This window comes from Chiloscyllium plagiosum, unplaced genomic scaffold, assembly GCF_037043375.1.
Source record: "Chiloscyllium plagiosum isolate Xiang-an unplaced genomic scaffold, Cpla_swu_hap1 HiC_scaffold_50, whole genome shotgun sequence".
NCBI classification, from domain to species: domain Eukaryota; kingdom Metazoa; phylum Chordata; class Chondrichthyes; order Orectolobiformes; family Hemiscylliidae; genus Chiloscyllium; species Chiloscyllium plagiosum.
The window spans coordinates 49124061-49144846 of NW_028270188.1; the positions used below are offsets into that span (position 1 = coordinate 49124061).

The 20786-nt window shown below is 59.1% G+C and overlaps 1 protein-coding gene across 1 annotated transcript in view; it reads left to right on the plus strand.

Moving 5' to 3' along the window:
* LOC148135299 (CUGBP Elav-like family member 3-A) overlaps positions 1 to 20786 on the plus strand; it is a 108774-nt gene that overhangs the window by 75326 nt on the left and 12662 nt on the right. The window contains exon 7 of the mRNA XM_087985108.1: positions 3420 to 3572. Within this exon, the coding sequence (XP_087841234.1) occupies positions 3420 to 3572 (153 nt within the window). The remainder of the gene's footprint in view (positions 1 to 3419; positions 3573 to 20786) is intronic.

Genomic DNA, 20786 nt, shown 5'->3' on the forward strand with positions numbered 1-20786 from the left:
GTGTGTGTTGAGTGAGTGTATGTCTGTGAGTGTGGGTGAGTGTGTGTGTGTATATCTGTGAGTGTGTGTGTATATCTGTGATTGTGATAGTGTGTATATCTGTGAGTGTGTATGTGTGTATATCTGTGTGTGTGTGTATATATCTGTGTGTGTGAGTGTGTGTGTATATCTGTGTGTGAGTGTGTATATCTGTGAGTGTGTGTGTCTATCTGTGTGTGTGAGTGTGCGTGTGAGTGAGTGTGTATATCCGTGAGTGTGTGTGAGTTTGTGTGAGTAAGTGTGTGTGAGTATGTATATCTGTGAGTGTGTATGAGTGTGTATATCTGTGTGTGAGTGTGTGTGTGAGTGTGTATATCTGTGAGTGTGCGTGAGTGTGTATATCTCTGTGTGAGTGTGTGTATCTGTGTGTGTGTCTGAGTGTGTATATCGGTGTGTGTATGTCAGTGTGTGTGTGTATATCTGTGAATGAGTATGAGTGTGTATATCTGTGTGTGTATCTGTGTGTGTGTGTATATCTGTGTGTGTGTGTGAGTGTGTGTGTATATATCTGTGAGTATGTATATCTGTGTGTGTATATCTGTGTGTGTGTGAGTGTGAATATCTGTGAGTGTGTGTGTGTATATCTGTGAGTGTGTGTGAGTGTGTATATCTGTGTGTGTGTGTGTGAGCGTGTATACCCGTGAGTGTGTGTATATCTGTGTGAGTGTGTGTGTGTATATCTGTGTGTGAGTGTGTGTGTTGAGTGAGTGTATGTCTGTGAGTGTGTGTGTGTGAGTGTGTATATCTGTGTGTGTGTATGAGTGTGTATATCTGTGACTGTGTGTGTATATCTGTGAGGGTGTGTGAGTGTGTATATCTGTGTGTGTATATCGGTGTGTGTGTGAGTGTGCATATCTGTGAGTGTGTGTGTATATCTGTTAGTGTGTGTGTACATCTGTGTGTGTGTGAATGTGTGAGTGTGTATATCTGTGTGTGTATATCTGTGAGTGTGAGTGAGTGTGTGTGTGGGTGAGCGTGGGTGTATATCTGTGTGTGAGTGTGTATATCTGTGTGTGAGTGAGTGTGTGTATGGGTGAGTGTGTGTGTATATCTGTGTGTGTGGATATCTGTGAGTGTGTGTATATCTGTGTGTGTGAGTGAGTGTGTATGAGTGTGTATATCTGTGAGTGTGTGTGTATATCTGTGAGTGTGTGTATATCTGTGAGTGTGTGTGAGTGTGTATATCTGTGAGAGTGTGTGTATATCTCTTTGTGTATATCTGTGATTGTGATAGTGTGTATATCTGTGAGTGTGTGTGTGTGTGTATATCTGTGAGTGTGTGTGTGAATGTGTATATCTGTGAGTGCGTGAGTGTGTGTGACTGTATATCTGTGAGTGTGTGTGTGAGTGTGTATATCGGTGTGTGTGTGAGTGTGAGCATATCTGTGAGTGTGTGTGTATATCTGTTAGTGTGTGTGTGTATATCTGTGTGTGTGAATGTGTGAGTGTGTATATCTGTGTGTGAGTGTGTATATCTGTGTGTGTGAGTGAGTATGTGTGTATATCTGTGTGTGAGTGTGTATATCTGTGTGTGAGTGAGTGTGTGTATGGGTGAGTGAGTGCGTATATCTGTGTGTGTGGATATCTGTGTGTGTGTATATCTGTGAGTGTGTGTGAGTGTGTATATCTGTGAGTGTGTGTGTGTGAGTGTGTGTGTATATCTCTGTGTATATCTGTGATTGTGATAGTGTATATATCTGTGAGTGTGTGTGTATATCTGTGTGTGTGTGTGTATATCTGTGATTGTGTGTGTATATCTGTGCGTGTGAGTGAGTGTGTGTGTGTGGGTGAGTGTGTCTATATACCTGTGTGGGTATGTCTGTGTGTGTGAGTGAGTATGTATATCTGTGAGTGTGTATGAGTGAGTGTGTGTGAGTATGTGTTTGAGTATGTATATCTGTGAGTGTGTGTGTGTATATCTGTGTGTGAGTGTATGTGTGTGTGTATATCTGTGAGTGTGTATATCTGAGTGTGTGTGAGTGTGTATATCTCTGTGTGAGTGTGTATATCTGTGTGTGTGTGTGTGTATATCGGTGTGTGTGTGTATATCTGTGAGTGTGTATATCTGTGTGTATGTGAGTGTATATCTGTATGTGTATGTGAGTGTGTGTGTGTATATCTGAGTGTGAGTGTGTATATCTGTGAGTGAGTGAGTGTGTGTGTATATCTGTGTGTGTGTATATCAGTGTGTATGTGAGTGAGTGTGTGTGTGTATATCTGTGAGTGTGTGTGTGTGAGTGTGTATATCTGTGAGTGTGTGTGTGAGTGTGTATATCTTTGTGTGTATGAGTGAGTGTGAGTGTGTGTGTGGGTGAGTGTGTGTGCATATCTGTGTATGAGTGTGTATATCTGTGAGTGTGTATATCGGTGTGTGTATGTGAATGTGTGAGTGTGTAAATCTGTGTGTGTGTGTGTGTGTGTGTGTGAGTGTGTATATCTGTGAGTGTGAGTGTGTATATCTGTGTGAGTGTGTGTGTGAGTATGTATATCTGTGAGTGTGAGTTTGTGTGTGAGTGAGTGTAATTGAGTGTGTATATCTGTGAGTGTGTGTATGTGTATATCTGTGACTGTGTGTGTATGTGAGTGTGTATATCTGTGAGTGAGTGTGTGAGTGTGTATATCTGTGTGTGTATATCTGTGAGTGTGTGTGTATATCTGTGTGTGAGTGAGTGTGTGTGAGTGTGTATATCTGTGAGTGTGTGTGTCTATCTGCGTGTGTGTGTGTATATCTGTGTGTGTGTGTATGTGTATATCTGCGTGTGAACGTGTGTGAGTGTGTATATTTGTGTGTGAGTGTGTGTGTGTGTGTGTATATCTGTGAGTGAGAGTGAGTGTGTATATCTGTGTGTGAGGGTGTGTGTGTGTGTATATCTGTGAGTGTGTGTGTGTGTATATCTGTGTGTGTGTGTGTATATCTGAGTGTGTGAGTGTGTATATCTGTGTGTATGTGTGTGTGTATGTGAGTGTGTATATCTGTGTGTGAGTGTGTATATCTGTATGTATGTGTGTGTGTGAGTGTGTATATCTGTGAGTGTGTGTGAGTGTGTATATCTGTGTGTATGTGAGTGTGTGTATGTGAGTGTGTATATCTGTGAGTGTGCTGAAAATGTGTTGCTGGAAAAGCGCAGCAGGTCAGGAAGCATCCAGGGAACAGGAGAATCGACGTTTCGGGCATAAGCCCTTCTTCAGGCTATCTGTGAGTGTGAGTGTGTATATCTGTGTGTACATGAGTGTGTGTATGTGAGTGTGTATATCTGTGTGTGAGTGGGGTAATGTGAGTGTGAGTGTGTTGTGTTGCAATGAGCCGGATGTAGGTCTCGGTGCCTGGGAGGCAGTAACCTCCTGTAGGCGTTATCTCATTTTGCCTCTGTGCCCTGCAGGTAGCAGCACCCCTCCGGTTATGCCCAGTGCCCCTGTACCTGCCATAGGTCCCCCACCCCTCACTGTGAATGGGTACAGTCAGATCACACCACAGTCAAACGGGCAGACTACAGCCGAACCCATCTACACCAACGGGGTTCACTCATATACAGGTAACTGGCTGGGTATTCACCATTGTGGCTTACAGCTGGGGGAGAGAGAGGGGAGGGGAGGGAGGGGGCTGGGCAGGGAGGGGAGGGGAGGGACTGTGAGTGGGGTAGTGGGTGTGTGGAGTGGGGTAGTGGGTGAGTGGAGTGGGTGTATGGAGTGGGGTAGTGGGTGTGTGGAGTGGACAGTGGGTGTGTGGAGTGGGGTAGTGGGTGTGTGGAGTGGGGTAGTGTGTGTTGAGTGGGGTACTGGGTGTGGAGTGGGGAGTGGGTGTGGAATGGGTAGTGGGTGTGTGTAGTGGGGTAGTGGGAGTGTGGAGTGGGGTAGTGGGTGTGGAGTGGGGTGGTGGGTGTGTGGTGTGGGGTAGTGGGTGTGTGGAGTGGGGTAGTGGGTGTGGAGTGGGGAGTGTGTGTGTGGAGTCGGGTAGTGGTGTGGAGTGTGGTAGTGGGTGTGTGGAGTGGAGTAGTGGGTCTGAAGTGGGGTAGTGGGGTGTGTGGAGAAGGGTAGTGGGTGTGGAGTGGGTAGTGGCTGTGTGGAGTGGGGTAGTGGGAGTGTGGAGTGGGGTAGTGGGTGTGGAGTGGGGTAGTGGGTGTGGATTGGGTAGTGGCTGTGTGGAGTGGGGTAGTGGGAGTGTGGAATGGGGTAGTGGGTGTGGAGTGGGGTAGTGGGAGTGTGGAGTGGGGTAGTGGGTGTGGAGTGGGGTAGTGGGTGTGGATTGGGTAGTGGCTGTGTGGAGTGGGGTAGTGGGAGTGTGGAGTGGGGTAGTGGGTGTGGAGTGGGGTAGTGGTTTGGAGTGGGTTCATGGGTGTGTGGAGTGGGGTAGTGGGTGTGGAGTGGGGTAGTGGGTGTGTGGAGTGGGGTAGTGGGTGTGGAGTGGGGTAGTGGGTGTGGATTGGGGAGTGTGTGTGGAGTGGGGAGTGTGTGTGGAGTGAGGGAGTGTGTGTGGAGTGGGGGAGTGTGTGCGGAGTGGGGAGTGGGTGGGGAGTGTGAGTGGAGTGGGGGGGTGTGTGGTGTGGGGGAGTGGGTGTGGAGTGGGGAGTGGTATGGAGTGGGGTAGTGGGTGTGGATTGGGGAGTGTGTGTGGAGTGGGGAGTGTGTGTGGAGTGAGGGAGTGTGTGTGGAGTGGGGAGTGTGTGCGGAGTGGGGAGTGGGTGGGGAGTGTGAGTGGAGTGGGGGGGTGTGTAGTGGGGAGTGTGTGTGGAGTGGAGAGTGTGTGTGTGGAGTGGGGAGTGTGTGTGGAGTGGGGAGTGTATGTGGAGTGGGGAGTGGGTGTGGAGTGGGGAGTGTGCGTGGAGTGAGGTAGTGGGTGTGTGGAGTGGGCTAGTGGGTTTGGAGTGGGTAGTGGGTGTGTGGAGTGGGGAGTTGGTCTGGAGTGGGGTAGTGGGTGTGTGGAGTGGGGAGTGGGTGTGGAGTGGGGGAGTGTGTGTGGTGTGGGGAGTGTGTGTGGAGTGGGGTAGTGGGTGTGGACTTGGGAGTGGGTGTGTGGAGTGGGGTAGTATGTGTGGAGTGGGGTAGTGGGTGTGTGGAGTGTGATAGTGGGTGTGGAGTGGGGTAGTGGGTGTGTGGAGTGGGGTAGTGGGTGTGTGGAGTGCGTAGTGTGTGTGGAGTGGGATAGTGGGTGTGTGGAGTGGGGAGTGGGTGTGTGGAGTGGGGTAGTGGGTGTGTGGAGTGGGGTAGTGGGAGTGTGGAGTGGGGTAGTGGGTGTGTGGAGTGGGGTAGTGGGAGTGTGGAGTGGGGTAGTGGGAGTGTGGAGTGGGGTAGTGGGTGTGTGGAGTGAGGTAGTGGGTGTGTGGAGTGGGGTAGTTTGTGTTGAGTGGGGTAGTGGGTGTGTGGAGTGTGATAATGGGTGTGGAGTGGGTGTGTGGAGTGGGGGAGTGGATGTGGAGTGGAGGGTGTGTGGAATGGGGGAGTGGGTGTGGAGTGGGGTGTGTGTGGAGTGGGGAGTGTGAGTGGAGTGGGGCAGTGTGTGTGGATTGGGGGAGTGGGTGTGGATTGGAGGAGTGTGTGTGGAATGGGGGAGTGGGGAGTGTGTGTGGAGTGCGGAGTGTGTGTGGAGTGGGGGAGTGTGTGTGGAGTGGGGGAGTGTGGAGTGGGGGAGTGTGGAGTGGGGGAGTGTGGAGTGGGGGAGTGTGTGTGTGGAGTTGGGGAGTGGGTGTGGAGTGCGGAGTGTGTGTGGAGTGGGAGAGTGAGTGTGGAGTGGGGAGTGTGTGTGGAGTGGGGAGTGTGTGTGTGGAGTGGGGGGTGTGGAGTGGGGAAGTGGGTGTGGAGTGGGGGAGTGTGTGTGGAGTGGGGAGTGTGTGTGTGGAGTGGGGAGTGTTTGTGGAGTGGGGGAGTGTGTATGGAGTGGGGGAGTGGGTGTGGAGTTGGGGTGTGGGGGAGTGGGGAGTGTGTGTGGAGTGGAGGGTGTGTGGAGTGGGGGAGTGTGTATGGAGTGGGGGAGTGGGTGTGGAGTTGGGGTGTGGGGAAGTGGGGAGTGTGTGTGGAGTGGAGGGTGTGTGGAATGGGGGAGTGGGTGTGGAGTGGGTGTGTGGGGGAGTGGGGAGTGTGTGTGGAGTGGGGAGTGGGTGTGGAGTGGGGAGTGTGTGTGGTGGGGGAGTGTCTGTGGAGTGCGGAGTGTGTGTGGAGTGGGGGAGTGTGTGTGGAGTGGGGAGTGTGTGTGGAGTGGGGGAGTGTGTGGGGAGTGTGTGTGTGGAGTGGGGAGTGTGTGTGGATTGGGGAGTGTGTGTGGAGTGGGGGGTGTGTGGAGTGGGGAGTGTGAGTGGAGTGGGGGGTGTGTGGAGTGGGGTGTGTGTGTGTGGAGTGGGGTGTGTGTGTGGAGTGGGGGGGTGTGGAGTTGGGGAGTGGGTGTGGAGTGGGGAGTGTGTGTGGAGTGGAGGGTGTGTGGAGTGGGGGAGTGTGTATGGAGTGGGGGAGTGGGTGTGGAGTTGGGGTGTGGGGAAGTGGGGAGTGTGTGTGGAGTGGAGGGTGTGTGGAATGGGGGAGTGGGTGTGGAGTGGGTGTGTGGGGGAGTGGGGAGTGTGTGTGGAGTGGGGAGTGGGTGTGGAGTGGGGAGTGTGTGTGGTGGGGGAGTGTCTGGAGTGCGGAGTGTGTGTGGAGTGGGGGAGTGTGTGTGGAGTGGGGAGTGTGTGTGGAGTGGGGGAGTGTGTGGGGAGTGTGTGTGTGGAGTGGGGAGTGTGTGTGGATTGGGGAGTGTGTGTGGAGTGGGGGGTGTGTGGAGTGGGGAGTGTGTGTGGAGTGGGGGAGTGTGTGGGGAGTGTGTGTGTGGAGTGGGGGTGCGTGTGGAGTGGGGGGTGTGTGGAGTGGGGGAATGGGTGTGGAGTGGGGGAGTGTGTGTGGAGTGGGGGTTGTGTGGAGTGGGGAGTGTGAGTGGAGTGGGGTGTGTGTGGAGTGGGGAGTGTGAGTGGAGTGGGGAAGTGTGTGTGGAATGGGGGAGTGGGGAGTGTGTGTGGAGTGCGGAGTGTGTGTGGATTGGGGGAGTGTGTGTGGAGTGGGGGAGTGTGGAGTGGGGGAGTGTGGAGTGGGGGAGTGAGGAGTGGGGGAGTGTGTGTGTGGAGTTGGGGAGTGGGTGTGGAGTGCGGAGTGTGTGTGGAGTGGGAGAGTGTGGAGTTGGGGAGTGGGTGTGGAGTGGGGGGTGTGTGGAGTGGGGGAGTGAGTGTGGAGTGGGGAGTGTGTGTGGAGTGGGGAGTGTGTGTGTGGAGTGGGGGGGTGTGGAGTGGGGGAGTGGGTGTGGAGTGGGGGAGTGTGTGTGGAGTGGGGAGTGTGTGTGTGGAGTGGGGAGTGTTTGTGGAGTGGAGGGTGTGTGGAGTGGGGGAGTGTGTATGGAGTGGGGAGTGTGTGTGGAGTGGGGAGTGTGTGGGGAGTGTGTGTGTGGAGTGGGGGTGTGTGTGGAGTGGGGGGTGTGTGGAGTGGGGGAATGGGTGTGGAGTGGGGGAGTGTGTGTGGAGTGGGGGTGTGTGGAGTGGGGGAGTGTGTATGGAGTGGGGGAGTGGGTGTGGAGTTGGGGTGTGGGGGAGTGGGGAGTGTGTGTGGAGTGGAGGGTGTGTGGAGTGGGGGAGTGTGTATGGAGTGGGGGAGTGGGTGTGGAGTTGGGGTGTGGGGGAGTGGGGAGTGTGTGTGGAGTGGAGGGTGTGTGGAGTGGGGGAGTGTGTATGGAGTGGGGGAGTGGGTGTGGAGTTGGGGTGTGGGGGAGTGGGGAGTGTGTGTGGAGTGGAGGGTGTGTGGAGTGGGGGAGTGTGTATGGAGTGGGGGAGTGGGTGTGGAGTGGGGGAGTGTGTGGGGAGTGTGTGTGTGGAGTGGGGAGTGTGTGTGGATTGGGGAGTGTGTGTGGAGTGGGGGGGTGTGTGGAGTGGGGAGTGTGAGTGGAGTGGGGGGTGTGTGGAGTGGGGTGTGTGTGTGTGGAGTGGGGTGTGTGTGTGGAGTGGGGGGGTGTGGAGTTGGGGAGTGGGTGTGGAGTGGGGAGTGTGTGTGGAGTGGGGAGTGTGTGTGGAGTGGGGGTGTGTGTGTGGAGTGGGGGGGTGTGGAGTGGGGAGTGTGTGTGGAGTGGGGAGTGTGAGTGGAGTGGGGCAGTGTGTGTGGATTGGGGGAGTGGGTGTGGATTGGAGGAGTGTGTGTGGAGTGGGGGAGTGTGGAGTGGGGGAGTGTGGAGTGGGGGAGTGTGTGGAGTGGGGGGTGTGTGTGGATTGGGGGAGTGGGTGTGGATTGGAGGAGTGTGTATGGAGTGGGGGAGTGTGTGTGGAGTGGGGGAGTGTGGAGTGGGGGAGTGTGGAGTGGGGGAGTGTGGAGTGGGGGAGTGTGTGTGTGGAGTTGGGGAGTGGGTGTGGAGTGCGGAGTGTGTGTGGAGTGGGAGAGTGTGGAGTTGGGGAGTGGGTGTGGAGTGGGGGGTGTGTGTGGAGTGGGGGAGTGAGTGTGGAGTGGGGAGTGTGTGTGGAGTGGGGAGTGTGTGTGTGGAGTGGGGGGGTGTGGAGTGGGGGAGTGGGTGTGGAGTGGGGGGTGTTTGTGGAGTGGGGGAGTGAGTGTGGAGTGGGGAGTGTGTGTGTGGAGTGGGGGTGTGTGGAGTGGGGGAGTGTGTGTGGAGTGGGGAGTGTGTGTGTGGAGTGGGGAGTGTTTGTGGAGTGGGGGGGTGTGGAGTGGGGGTGTGTGTGTGGAGTGGGGGAGTGGGTGTGGAGTTGGGGTGTGGGGGAGTGGGGAGTGTGTGTGGAGTGGAGGGTGTGTGGAGTGGGGAGTGTGTATGGAGTGGGGGAGTGGGTGTGGAGTTGGGGTGTGGGGAAGTGGGGAGTGTGTGTGGAGTGGAGGGTGTGTGGAATGGGGGTGTGGGTGTGGAGTGGGAGTGTGGGGGAGTGGGGAGTGTGTGTGTAGTGGGGAGTGTGTGTGGAGTGGGGAGTGTGTGTGTGGAGTGGGGGTGTGTGGAGTGGGGAGTGGGTGTGGAGTGGGGGAGTGTGTGTGGAGTGGGGAGTGTGTGTGGAGTGGGGGAGTGTGTGGGGAGTGTGTGTGTGGAGTGGGGAGTGTGTGTGGATTGGGGAGTGTGTGTGGAGTGGGGGGGTGTGTGGAGTGGGGAGTGTGAGTGGAGTGGGGGGTGTGTGGAGTGGGGTGTGTGTGTGGAGTGGGGGAGTGTGTGGGGAGTGTGTGTGTGGAGTGGGGAGTGTGTGTGGATTGGGGAGTGTGTGTGGAGTGGGGGGTGTGTGGAGTGGGGAGTGTGTGTGGAGTGGGGGAGTGTGTGGGGAGTGTGTGTGTGGAGTGGGGGTGTGTGTGGAGTGGGGGGTGTGTGGAGTGGGGGAATGGGTGTGGAGTGGGGGAGTGTGTGTGGAGTGGGGGTGTGTGGAGTGGGGGAGTGTGTATGGAGTGGGGGAGTGGGTGTGGAGTTGGGGTGTGGGGGAGTGGGGAGTGTGTGTGGAGTGGAGGGTGTGTGGAGTGGGGGAGTGTGTATGGAGTGGGGGAGTGGGTGTGGAGTTGGGGTGTGGGGGAGTGGGGAGTGTGTGTGGAGTGGAGGGTGTGTGGAGTGGGGGAGTGTGTATGGAGTGGGGGAGTGTGTGGGGAGTGGGGAGTGTGTGTGGAGTGGAGGGTGTGTGGAGTGGGGGAGTGTGTATGGAGTGGGGGAGTGGGTGTGGAGTTGGGGTGTGGGGGAGTGGGGAGTGTGTGTGGAGTGGAGGGTGTGTGGAGTGGGGGAGTGTGTATGGAGTGGGGGAGTGGGTGTGGAGTTGGGGTGTGGGGGAGTGGGGAGTGTGTGTGGAGTGGAGGGTGTGTGGAGTGGGGGAGTGTGTATGGAGTGGGGGAGTGGGTGTGGAGTGGGGGAGTGTGTGGGGAGTGTGTGTGTGGAGTGGGGAGTGTGTGTGGATTGGGGAGTGTGTGTGGAGTGGGGGAGTGTGGAGTGGGGGAGTGTGGAGTGGGGGAGTGTGTGGAGTGGGGGGTGTGTGTGGATTGGGGGAGTGGGTGTGGATTGGAGGAGTGTGTATGGAGTGGGGGAGTGTGTGTGGAGTGGGGGAGTGTGGAGTGGGGGAGTGTGGAGTGGGGGAGTGTGGAGTGGGGGAGTGTGTGTGTGGAGTTGGGGAGTGGGTGTGGAGTGCGGAGTGTGTGTGGAGTGGGAGAGTGTGGAGTTGGGGAGTGGGTGTGGAGTGGGGGGTGTTTGTGGAGTGGGGGAGTGTTTGTGGAGTGGGGGGGTGTGGAGTGGGGGTGTGTGTGTGGAGTGGGGGAGTGTGTATGGAGTGGGGGAGTGGGTGTGGAGTTGGGGTGTGGGGGAGTGGGGAGTGTGTGTGGAGTGGGGGAGTGAGTGTGGAGTGGGGAGTGTGTGTGGAGTGGGGAGTGTGTGTGTGGAGTGGGGGGGTGTGGAGTGGGGGAGTGGGTGTGGAGTGGGGGGTGTTTGTGGAGTGGGGGAGTGAGTGTGGAGTGGGGAGTGTGTGTGTGGAGTGGGGGTGTGTGGAGTGGGGAGTGTGTGTGGAGTGGGGGGGTGTGGAGTGGGGGTGTGTGTGTGGAGTGGGGGAGTGTGTATGGAGTGGGGAGTGTGTGTGTGGAGTGGGGAGTGTTTGTGGAGTGGGGGGGTGTGGAGTGGGGGTGTGTGTGTGGAGTGGGGGAGTGTGTATGGAGTGGGGGAGTGGGTGTGGAGTTGGGGTGTGGGGGAGTGGGGAGTGTGTGTGGAGTGGAGGGTGTGTGGAGTGGGGAGTGTGTATGGAGTGGGGGAGTGGGTGTGGAGTTGGGGTGTGGGGAAGTGGGGAGTGTGTGTGGAGTGGAGGGTGTGTGGAATGGGGGTGTGGGTGTGGAGTGGGAGTGTGGGGGAGTGGGGAGTGTGTGTGTAGTGGGGAGTGTGTGTGGAGTGGGGAGTGTGTGTGTGGAGTGGGGGTGTGTGGAGTGGGGAGTGGGTGTGGAGTGGGGGAGTGTGTGTGGAGTGGGGAGTGTGTGTGGAGTGGGGGAGTGTGTGGGGAGTGTGTGTGTGGAGTGGGGAGTGTGTGTGGATTGGGGAGTGTGTATGGAGTGGGGGGGTGTGTGGAGTGGGGAGTGTGAGTGGAGTGGGGGGTGTGTGGAGTGGGGTGTGTGTGTGGAGTGGGGGAGTGTGTGGGGAGTGTGTGTGTGGAGTGGGGAGTGTGTGTGGATTGGGGAGTGTGTGTGGAGTGGGGGGTGTGTGGAGTGGGGAGTGTGTGTGGAGTGGGGGAGTGTGTGGGGAGTGTGTGTGTGGAGTGGGGGTGTGTGTGGAGTGGGGGGTGTGTGGAGTGGGGGAATGGGTGTGGAGTGGGGGAGTGTGTGTGGAGTGGGGGTTGTGTGGAGTGGGGAGTGTGAGTGGAGTGGGGCAGTGTGTGTGGATTGGAGGAGTGTGTGTGGAATGGGGGAGTGGGGAGTGTGTGTGGATTGGGGAGTGTGTGTGGAGTGGGGGAGTGTGTGTGGAGTGGGGGAGTGTGTGTGGAGTGGGGGAGTGTGTGTGGAGTGGGGGAGTGTGGAGTGGGGGAGTGTGGAGTGGGGGAGTGAGGAGTGGGGGAGTGTGTGTGGAGTTGGGGAGTGGGTGTGGAGTGCGGAGAGTGTGTGGAGTGGGAGAGTGTGGAGTTGGGGAGTGGGTGTGGAGTGGGGGGTGTGTGGAGTGGGGGAGTGAGTGTGGAGTGGGGGAGTGTGTGTGGAGTGGGGAGTGTGTGTGTGGAGTGGGGAGTGTTTGTGGAGTGGGGGAGTGTGTATGGAGTGGGGGAGTGGGTGTGGAGTTGGGGTGTGGGGGAGTGGGGAGTGTGTGTGGAGTGGAGGGTGTGTGGAGTGGGGGAGTGTGTATGGAGTGGGGGAGTGGGTGTGGAGTTGGGGTGTGGGGAAGTGGGGAGTGTGTGTGGAGTGGAGGGTGTGTGGAATGGGGGAGTGGGTGTGGAGTGGGTGTGTGGGGGAGTGGGGAGTGTGTGTGGAGTGGGGAGTGGGTGTGGAGTGGGGGAGTGTGTGTGGTGGGGGAGTGTCTGTGGAGTGCGGAGTGTGTGTGGAGTGGGGGAGTGTGTGTGGAGTGGGGAGTGTGTGTGGAGTGGGGGAGTGTGTGGGGAGTGTGTGTGTGGAGTGGGGAGTGTGTGTGGATTGGGGAGTGTGTGTGGAGTGGGGGTGTGTGTGGAGTGGGGAGTGTGAGTGGAGTGGGGGGTGTGTGGAGTGGGGTGTGTGTGTGTGGAGTGGGGTGTGTGTGTGGAGTGGGGGGGTATGGAGTTGGGGAGTGGGTGTGGAGTGGGGAGTGTGTGTGGAGTGGGGAGTGTGTGTGGAGTGGGGGTGTGTGTGTGGAGTGGGGGGGTGTGGAGTGGGGAGTGTGTGTGGAGTGGGGAGTGTGAGTGGAGTGGGGTGTGTGGAGTGTGGAGTGTGAGTGGAGTGGGGCAGTGTGTGTGGATTGGGGGAGTGGGTGTGGATTGGAGGAGTGTGTGTGGAGTGGGGGAGTGTGGAGTGGGGGAGTGTGGAGTGGGGGAGTGTGTGGAGTGGGGAGTGTGTGTGGAGTGGGGGAGTGTGTGTGGAGTGGGGGAGTGTGGAGTGGGGGAGTGTGGAGTGGGGGAGTGTGGAGTGGGGGAGTGTGTGTGTGGAGTTGGGGAGTGGGTGTGGAGTGCGGAGTGTGTGGAGTTGGGGAGTGTGTGTGTGGAGTGGGGGGGTGTGGAGTGGGGGAGTGGGTGTGGAGTGGGGGGTGTTTGTGGAGTGGGGGAGTGAGTGTGGAGTGGGGAGTGTGTGTGGAGTGGGGAGTGTGTGTGTGGAGTGGGGGGGTGTGGAGTGGGGGAGTGTGTGTGGAGTGGGGAGTGTGTGTGTGGAGTGGGGAGTGTGTGTGGAGTGGGGGAGTGTGTGGGGAGTGTGTGTGTGGAGTGGGGAGTGTGTGTGGAGTGGGGGAGTGTGTGTGGAGTGGGGAGTGTGTGGAGTGGGGGAGTGTTTGTGGAGTGGGGGTGTGTGGAGTGGGGGTGTGTGTGTGGAGTGGGGGAGTGTGTATGGAGTGGGGGAGTGGGTGTGGAGTTGGGGTGTGGGGGAGTGGGGAGTGTGTGTGGAGTGGAGGGTGTGTGGAGTGGGGAGTGTGTATGGAGTGGGGGAGTGGGTGTGGAGTTGGGGTGTGGGGAAGTGGGGAATGTGTGTGGAGTGGGGGGTGTGTGGAATGGGGGTGTGGGTGTGGAGTGGGTGTGTGGGGGAGTGGGGAGTGTGTGTGTAGTGGGGAGTGTGTGTGGAGTGGGGAGTGTGTGTGTGGAGTGGGGGTGTGTGGAGTGGGGAGTGGGTGTGGAGTGGGGAGTGTGTGCGGTGGGGGAGTGTGTGTGGAGTGGGGAGTGTGTGTGGAGTTGGGGTGTGGGGGAGTGGGGAGTGTGTGTGGAGTGGAGGGTATGTGGAGTGGGGGAGTGTGTATGGAGTGGGGGAGTGGGTGTGGAGTTGGGGTGTGGGGAAGTGGGGAGTGTGTGTGGAGTGGAGGGTGTGTGGAATGGGGGAGTGGGTGTGGAGTGGGTGTGTGGGGGAGTGGGGAGTGTGTGTAGTGGGGAGTGTGTGTGAAGTGGGGAGTGTGTGTGTGGAGTGGGGGTGTGTGGAGTGGGGAGTGGGTGTGGAGTGGGGAGTGTGTGTGGTGGGGGAGTGTCTGTGGAGTGCGGAGTGTGTGTGGATTGGGGGAGTGTGTGGGGAGTGTGTGTGTGGAGTGGGGAGTGTGTGTGGAGTGGGGGAGTGTGTGTGGAGTGGGGAGTGTGTGTGGAGTGGGGGAGTGTGTGGGGAGTGTGTGTGTGGAGTGGGGAGTGTGTGTGGAGTGGGGGAGTGTGTGTGGAGTGGGGAGTGTGTGTGGATTGGGGAGTGTGTGTGGAGTGGGGAGTGTGTGGAGTGGGGGAGTGTGTGTGGAGTGGGGGGTGTGTGGAGTGGGGAGTGTGAGTGGAGTGGGGGGTGTGTGGAGTGGGGGAATGGGTGTGGAGTGGGGGAGTGTGTGTGGAGTGGGGGTTGTGTGGAGTGGGGGAGTGTGTGGAGTGGGGTGTGTGTGTGTGGAGTGGGGTGTGTGTGTGAAGTGGGGGGGTGTGGAGTTGGGGAGTGGGTGTGGAGTGGGGGTTGTGTGGAGTGGGGGAGTGGGTGTGGAGTGGGGGGTGTGTGTGGAGTGGGGGAGTGAGTGTGGAGTGGGGAGTGTGTGTGGAGTGGGGAGTGTGTGTGGAGTTGGGGTGTGGGGGAGTGGGGAGTGTGTGTGGAGTGGAGGGTGTGTGGAGTGGGGGAATGTGTATGGAGTGGGGGAGTGGGTGTGGAGTTGGGGTGTGGGGAAGTGGGGAGTGTGTGTGGAGTGGAGGGTGTGTGGAGTGGGGGAGTGTGTATGGAGTGGGGGAGTGGGTGTGGAGTGGGTGTGTGGGGGAGTGGGGAGTGTGTGTGGAGTGGGGAGTGGGTGTGGAGTGGGGAGTGTGTGTGGTGGGGGAGTGTCTGTGGAGTGCGGAGTGTGTGTGGAGTGGGGGAGTGTGTGTGGAGTGGGGAGTGTGTGTGGAGTGGGGGAGTGTGTGGGGAGTGTGTGTGTGGAGTGGGGAGTGTGTGTGGATTGGGGAGTGTGTGTGGAGTGGGGGGTGTGTGGAGTGGGGAGTGTGAGTGGAGTGGGGGGTGTGTGGAGTGGGGTGTGTGTGTGTGGAGTGGGGTGTGTGTGTGGAGTGGGGGGGTGTGGAGTTGGGGAGTGTGTGTGGAGTGGGGAGTGTTTGTGGAGTGGGGGAGTGTGTATGGAGTGGGGGAGTGGGTGTGGAGTTGGGGTGTGGGGAAGTGGGGAGTGTGTGTGGAGTGGAGGGTGTGTGGAATGGGGGAGTGGGTGTGGAGTGGGGGGTGTGTGGAGTGGGGAGTGTGTGTGGAGTGGGGGGTGTGTGTGGAGTGGGGAGTGTCTGTGGAGTGCGGAGTGTGTGTGGTGGTGGAGTGTCTGTGGAGTGCGGAGTGTGTGTGGAGTGGGGGTGTGTGTGGAGTGGGGGGTGTGTGGAGTGGGGAGTGTGAGTGGAGTGGGGCAGTGTGTGTGGAATGGGGGAGTGGGGAGTGTGTGTGGAGTGCGGAGTGTGTGTGGAGTGGGGGAGTGTGTGTGGAGTGGGGGAGTGTGGAGTGGGGGAGTGTGGAGTGGGGGAGTGAGGAGTGGGGGAGTGTGTGTGTGGAGTTGGGGAGTGGGTGTGGAGTGCGGAGTGTGTGTGGAGTGGGAGAGTGTGGAGTTGGGGAGTGGGTGTGGAGTGGGGGGTGTGTGGAGTGGGGGAGTGAGTGTGGAGTGGGGAGTGTGTGTGGAGTGGGGAGTGTGTGTGTGGAGTGGGGGGGTGTGGAGTGGGGGAGTGGGTGTGGAGTGGGGGAGTGTGTGTGGAGTGGGGAGTGTGTGTGTGGAGTGGGGAGTGTTTGTGGAGTGGGGGAGTGTGTATGGAGTGGGGGAGTGGGTGTGGAGTTGGGGTGTGGGGGAGTGGGGAGTGTGTGTGGAGTGGAGGGTGTGTGGAGTGGGGGAGTGTGTATGGAGTGGGGGAGTGGGTGTGGAGTTGGGGTGTGGGGGAGTGGGGAGTGTGTGTGGAGTGGAGGGTGTGTGGAGTGGGGGAGTGTGTATGGAGTGGGGGAGTGGGTGTGGAGTTGGGGTGTGGGGGAGTGGGGAGTGTGTGTGGAGTGGAGGGTGTGTGGAATGGGGGAGTGGGTGTGGAGTGGGTGTGTGTGTGGTGGGGGAGTGTCTGTGGAGTGCGGAGTGTGTGTGGAGTGGGGGAGTGTGTGTGGAGTGGGGAGTGGGTGTGGAGTGGGGAGTGTGTGTGGTGGGGGAGTGTCTGTGGAGTGCGGAGTGTGTGTGGAGTGGGGGAGTGTGTGTGGAGTGGGGAGTGTGTGTGGAGTGGGGGAGTGTGTGGGGAGTGTGTGTGTGGAGTGGGGAGTGTGTGTGGATTGGGGAGTGTGTGTGGAGTGGGGGGGTGTGTGGAGTGGGGAGTGTGAGTGGAGTGGGGGGTGTGTGGAGTGGGGTGTGTGTGTGTGGAGTGGGGTGTGTGTGTGGAGTGGGGGTGTGTGGAGTTGGGGAGTGGGTGTGGAGTGGGGAGTGTGTGTGGAGTGGGGGAGTGTGTGGGGAGTGTGTGTGTGGAGTGGGGAGTGTGTGTGGATTGGGGAGTGTGTGTGGAGTGGGGGGGTGTGTGGAGTGGGGAGTGTGAGTGGAGTGGGGGGTGTGTGGAGTGGGGTGTGTGTGTGTGGAGTGGGGTGTGTGTGTGGAGTGGGGGTGTGTGGAGTTGGGGAGTGGGTGTGGAGTGGGGAGTGTGTGTGGAGTGGGGAGTGTGTGTGGAGTGGGGGTGTGTGTGTGGAGTGGGGGTGTGTGGAGTGGGGAGTGTGTGTGGAGTGGGGAGTGTGAGTGGAGTGGGGTGTGTGTGGAGTGTGGAGTGTGAGTGGAGTGGGAGTGGGTGTGGATTGGAGGAGTGGGTGTGGATTGGAGGAGTGTGTGTGGAGTGGGGGAGTGTGGAGTGGGGGAGTGTGGAGTGGGGGAGTGTGTGTGTGGAGTGGGGAGTGTGAGTGGTGTGGGGAGTGTGTGTGGTGGGGGAGTGTGTTTGGAGTGGGGGTGTGTGGAGTGGGGAGTGGGTGTGGAGTGGGGAGTGGGTGTGGAGTGGGGAGTGTGTGTGGTGGGGGAGTGTCTGTGGAGTGCGGAGTGTGTGTGGAGTGGGGGTGTGTGTGGAGTGGGGGAGTGTGTGTGGAGTGGGGAGTGTGAGTGGTGTGGGGAGTGTGTGTGGTGGGGGAGTGTGTTTGGAGTGGGGGTGTGTGGAGTGGGGAGTGGGTGTGGAGTGGGGAGTGTGTGTGGTGGGGGAGTGTCTGTGGAGTGCGGAGTGTGTGTGGAGTGGGGGAGTGTGTGTGGAGTGGGGAGTGTGTGTGGAGTGGGGGAGTGTGTGGGGAGTGTGTGTGTGGAGTGGGGAGTGTGTGTGGAGTGGGGGAGTGTGTGTGGAGTGGGGAGTGTGTGTGGATTGGGGTGTGTGTGTGGAGTGGGGGGTGTGTGGAGTGGGGAGTGTGAGTGGAGTGGGGGGTGTGTGGAGTGGGGGAATGGGTGTGGAGTGGGGGAGTGTGTGTGGAGTGGGGGTTGTGTGGAGTGGGGAGTGTGAGTGGAGTGGGGAGTGTGTGGAGTGGGGTGTGTGTGTGTGGAGTGGGGTGTGTGTGTGGAGTGGGGGGGTGTGGAGTTGGGGAGTGGGTGTGGAGTGGGGGTTGTGTGGAGTGGGGAGTGTGAGTGGAGTGGGGAGTGTGTGGAGTGGGGTGTGTGTGTGTGGAGTGGGGTGTGTGTGGAGTGGGGGGGTGTGGAGTTGGGGAGTGGGTGTGGAGTGGGGAGTGTGTGTGGAGTGGGGAGTGTGTGTGAAGTGGGGGTGTGTGTGGTGGGGGGAATGTGTGTGGAATGGGGGGTGTCTGGTGGGGGTATGTGTGTGGAGTGGGGGGGGTGTGTTGGGGAGTGTGCGTGGAGTGGGGGTGTGTGTGTGGAGTGGGGTGTGTGTGGAGTGGGGAGTGTGTGTGGAGTGGGGAGTGTGTGTGGAGTGGGGAGTGTGTGTGGTGGGGGAGTGTGTGTGGTGGAGGAGTGTGTGTGTGGAGTGGGGGTGTGTGTGGTGGGGGAGTGTGTGTGGAGTGGGGAGTGTGAGTGGAGTGGGGGGGTGTGTGGTGTGGGGAGTGTGTGTGGAGTGGGGAGTGTGTGTGGAGTGGGGAGTGTGTGTGGAGTGGGGAGTGTGTGTGGTGTGGGGAGTGTGTGTGGAGTGGGGAATGTGTGTGGAGTGGGGAGTGTGTGTGGTGTGGGGAGTGTGTGTGGAGTGGGGATTGTGAGTGGTTTGGGGGGGTGTGTGGTGTGGGGAGTGTGTGTGGAGTGGGGAGTGTGTGTGGAGTGGGGAGTGTGTGTGGTGTGGGGAGTGTGTGTGGAGTGGGGAATGTGTGTGGAGTGGGGTGTGTGTGTGGTGGGGGAGTGTGTGTGGTGGGGGAGTGTGTGTGGAGTGGGAGTGGGGAGTGTGTGTGGAGTGGGGAGTGTGTGTGGAGTGGGGGTGTGTGTGGAGTGGGGGAGTGTGTGTGGAGTGGGGAGTGTGTGTGGAGTGGGAGTGGGGAGTGTGTGTGGAGTGGGGAGTGTGTGTGGAGTGGGGGTGTGTGTGGAGTGGGGGTGTGTGTGGAGTGGGGAGTGTGAGTGGAGTGGGGGAGTGTGTGTGGAGTGGGGAGTGTGTGTGAAGTGGGGGTGTGTGTGGAGTGGGGGAGTGTGTGTGTGGAGTGGGGAGTGTGTGTGGAGTGGGGAGTGTGTGTGGAGTGGGGGAGTGTGTGTGTGGAGTGGGGGTGTGTGTGGAGTGGGGGTGTGTGTGGTGTGGGGAGTGTGTGTGGAGTGGGGGTGTGTGGAGTGGGGGTATGTGTGTGGAGTGGGGAGTGTGTGTGGAGTGGGGAGTGTGTGTGGAGTGGGGAGTGTGTGTGGAGTGTGGGAGTGTGTGTGTGGAGTGGGGGTGTGTGTGGTGTGGGGAGTGTGTGTGGAGTGGGGGTGTGTGTGGAGTGGGGGTGTGTGTGTGCAGAGTGGGGGTGTGTGTGGAGTGGGGGTGTGTGTGTGGAGTGGGGGTGTGTGTGTGTGGAGTGGGGAGTGTGTGTGGAGTGGGGGAGTGTGTGTGTGGAGTGGGGAGTGTGTGTGGAGTGGGGGTGTGTGTGGAGTGGGGGTGTGTGTGGAGTGGGGGAGTGTGGAGTGGGGGAGTGTGTGTGTGTGGAGTGGGAGTGTGTGTGTGGAGTGGGTGTGTGTGTGTGGAGTGGGGAGTGTGAGTGGTGTGGGAAGTGTGTGTGGAGTGGGGGTGTGTGGAGTGGGGGAGTGTGTGTGTGGAGTGGGGGTGTGTGTGTGGAGTGGGGAGTGTGTGTGGAGTGGGGAGTGTGAGTGGTGTGGGAAGTGTGTGTGGAGTGGGGGAGTGTGTGTGGTGGGGGAGTGTGTGTGGAGTGGGGAGTGTGTGTGTGGAGTGGGGAGTGTGTGTGGAGTGGGGGTGTGTGTGGAGTGGGGAGTGTGTGTGGTGGGGGAGTGTGTGTGGAGTGGGGGTGTGTGTGGTGGGGGAGTGTGTGTGGAGTTGAGGAGTGTGTGGGGAGTGGGGAGTGTGTGTGGTGGGGGAGTGTGTGTGGAGTGGGGGAGTGTGTGTGGTGGGGGAGTGTGTGTGGAGTGGGGGTGTGTGTGGTGGGGGAGTGTGTGTCGAGTGGGGGAGTGTGTGTGGAGTGGGGAGTGTGTGTGGAGTGGGGGAGTGTGTGTGGAGTGGGGGTGTGTGTGGAGTGGGGGAGTGTGTGTGGAGTGGGGAGTGTGAGTGGAATGGGGGAGTGTGTGTGGAGTGGGGGTGTGTGTGGAGTGGGGAGTGTGTGTGGAGTGCGGGAGTGTGTGGTGGGGGAGTATGTGTGGAGTGGAGGTGTGTGTGGAGTGGGGGTGTGTGTGGTGGGGGAGTGTGTGTGGAGTGGGGAGTGTGTGTGGAGTGGGGGTGTGTGGAGTGGGGGTGTGTGTGTGGAGTGGGGAGTGTGTGTGGAGTGGGGAGTGTGTGTGGAGTGGGGGAGTGTGTGTGTGGAGTGGGGGTGTGTGTGGTGTGGGGAGTGTGTGTGGAGTGGGGGTGTGTGTGGAGTGGGGGTGTGTGTGCAGAGTGGGGGTGTGTGTGGAGTGGGGGTGTGTGTGTGGAGTGGGGGTGTGTGTGGAGTGGGGAGTGTGTGTGGAGTGCGGGAGTGTGTGGTGGGGGAGTATGTGTGGAGTGGAGGTGTGTGTGGAGTGGGGGTGTGTGTGGTGGGGGAGTGTGTGTGGTGTGGGGAGTGTGTGTGGAGTGGGGGTGTGTGTGGAGTGGGGGTGTGTGTGTGCAGAGTGGGGGTGTGTGTGGAGTGGGGGTGTGTGTGTGGAGTGGGGAGTATGTGTGGAGTGGGGGTGTGTGTGGAGTGGGGGTGTGTGTGGAGTGGGGGAGTGTGGAGTGGGGGAGTGTGTGTGTGTGGAGTGGGAGTGTGTGTGTGGAGTGGGTGTGTGTGTGTGGAGTGGGGAGTGTGAGTGGTGTGGGAAGTGTGTGTGGAGTGGGGGTGTGTGGAGTGGGGGAGTGTGTGTGTGGAGTGGGGGTGTGTGTGTGGAGTGGGGAGTGTGTGTGGAGTGGGGAGTGTGAGTGGTGTGGGAAGTGTGTGTGGAGTGGGGGAGTGTGTGTGGTGGGGGAGTGTGTGTGGAGTGGGGAGTGTGTGTGTGGAGTGGGGAGTGTGTGTGGAGTGGGGGTGTGTGTGGAGTGGGGAGTGTGTGTGGAGTGGGGAGTGTGAGTGGTGTGGGGAGTGTGTGTGGAGTGGGGGAGTGTGTGTGGTGGGGGAGTGTGTGTGGAGTGGGGGTGTGTGTGGTGGGGGAGTGTGTGTGGAGTTGAGGAGTGTGTGGGGAGTGGGGAGTGTGTGTGGTGGGGGAGTGTGTGTGGAGTGGGGGAGTGTGTGTGGTGGGGGAGTGTGTGTGGAGTGGGGGTGTGTGTGGTGGGGGAGTGTGTGTCGAGTGGGGGAGTGTGTGTGGAGTGGGGAGTGTGTGTGGAGTGGGGGAGTGTGTGTGGAGTGGGGGTGTGTGCGGAGTGGGGGAGTGTGTGTGGAGTGGGGAGTGTGAGTGGTGTGGGGAGTGTGTGTGGTGGGGGAGTGTGTTTGGAGTGGGGGTGTGTGTGGAGTGGGGAGTGTGTGTGGAATGGGGAGTGTGTGTGGAATGGGGGAGTGTGTGTGGAGTGGGGGTGTGTGTGGAGTGGGGAGTGTGTGTGGAGTGCGGGAGTGTGTGGTGGGGGAGTGTGTGTCGAGTGGGGGAGTGTGTGTGGAGTGGGGAGTGTGTGTGGAGTGGGGGAGTGTGTGTGGAGTGGGGGTGTGTGTGGAGTGGGGGAGTGTGTGTGGAGTGGGGAGTGTGA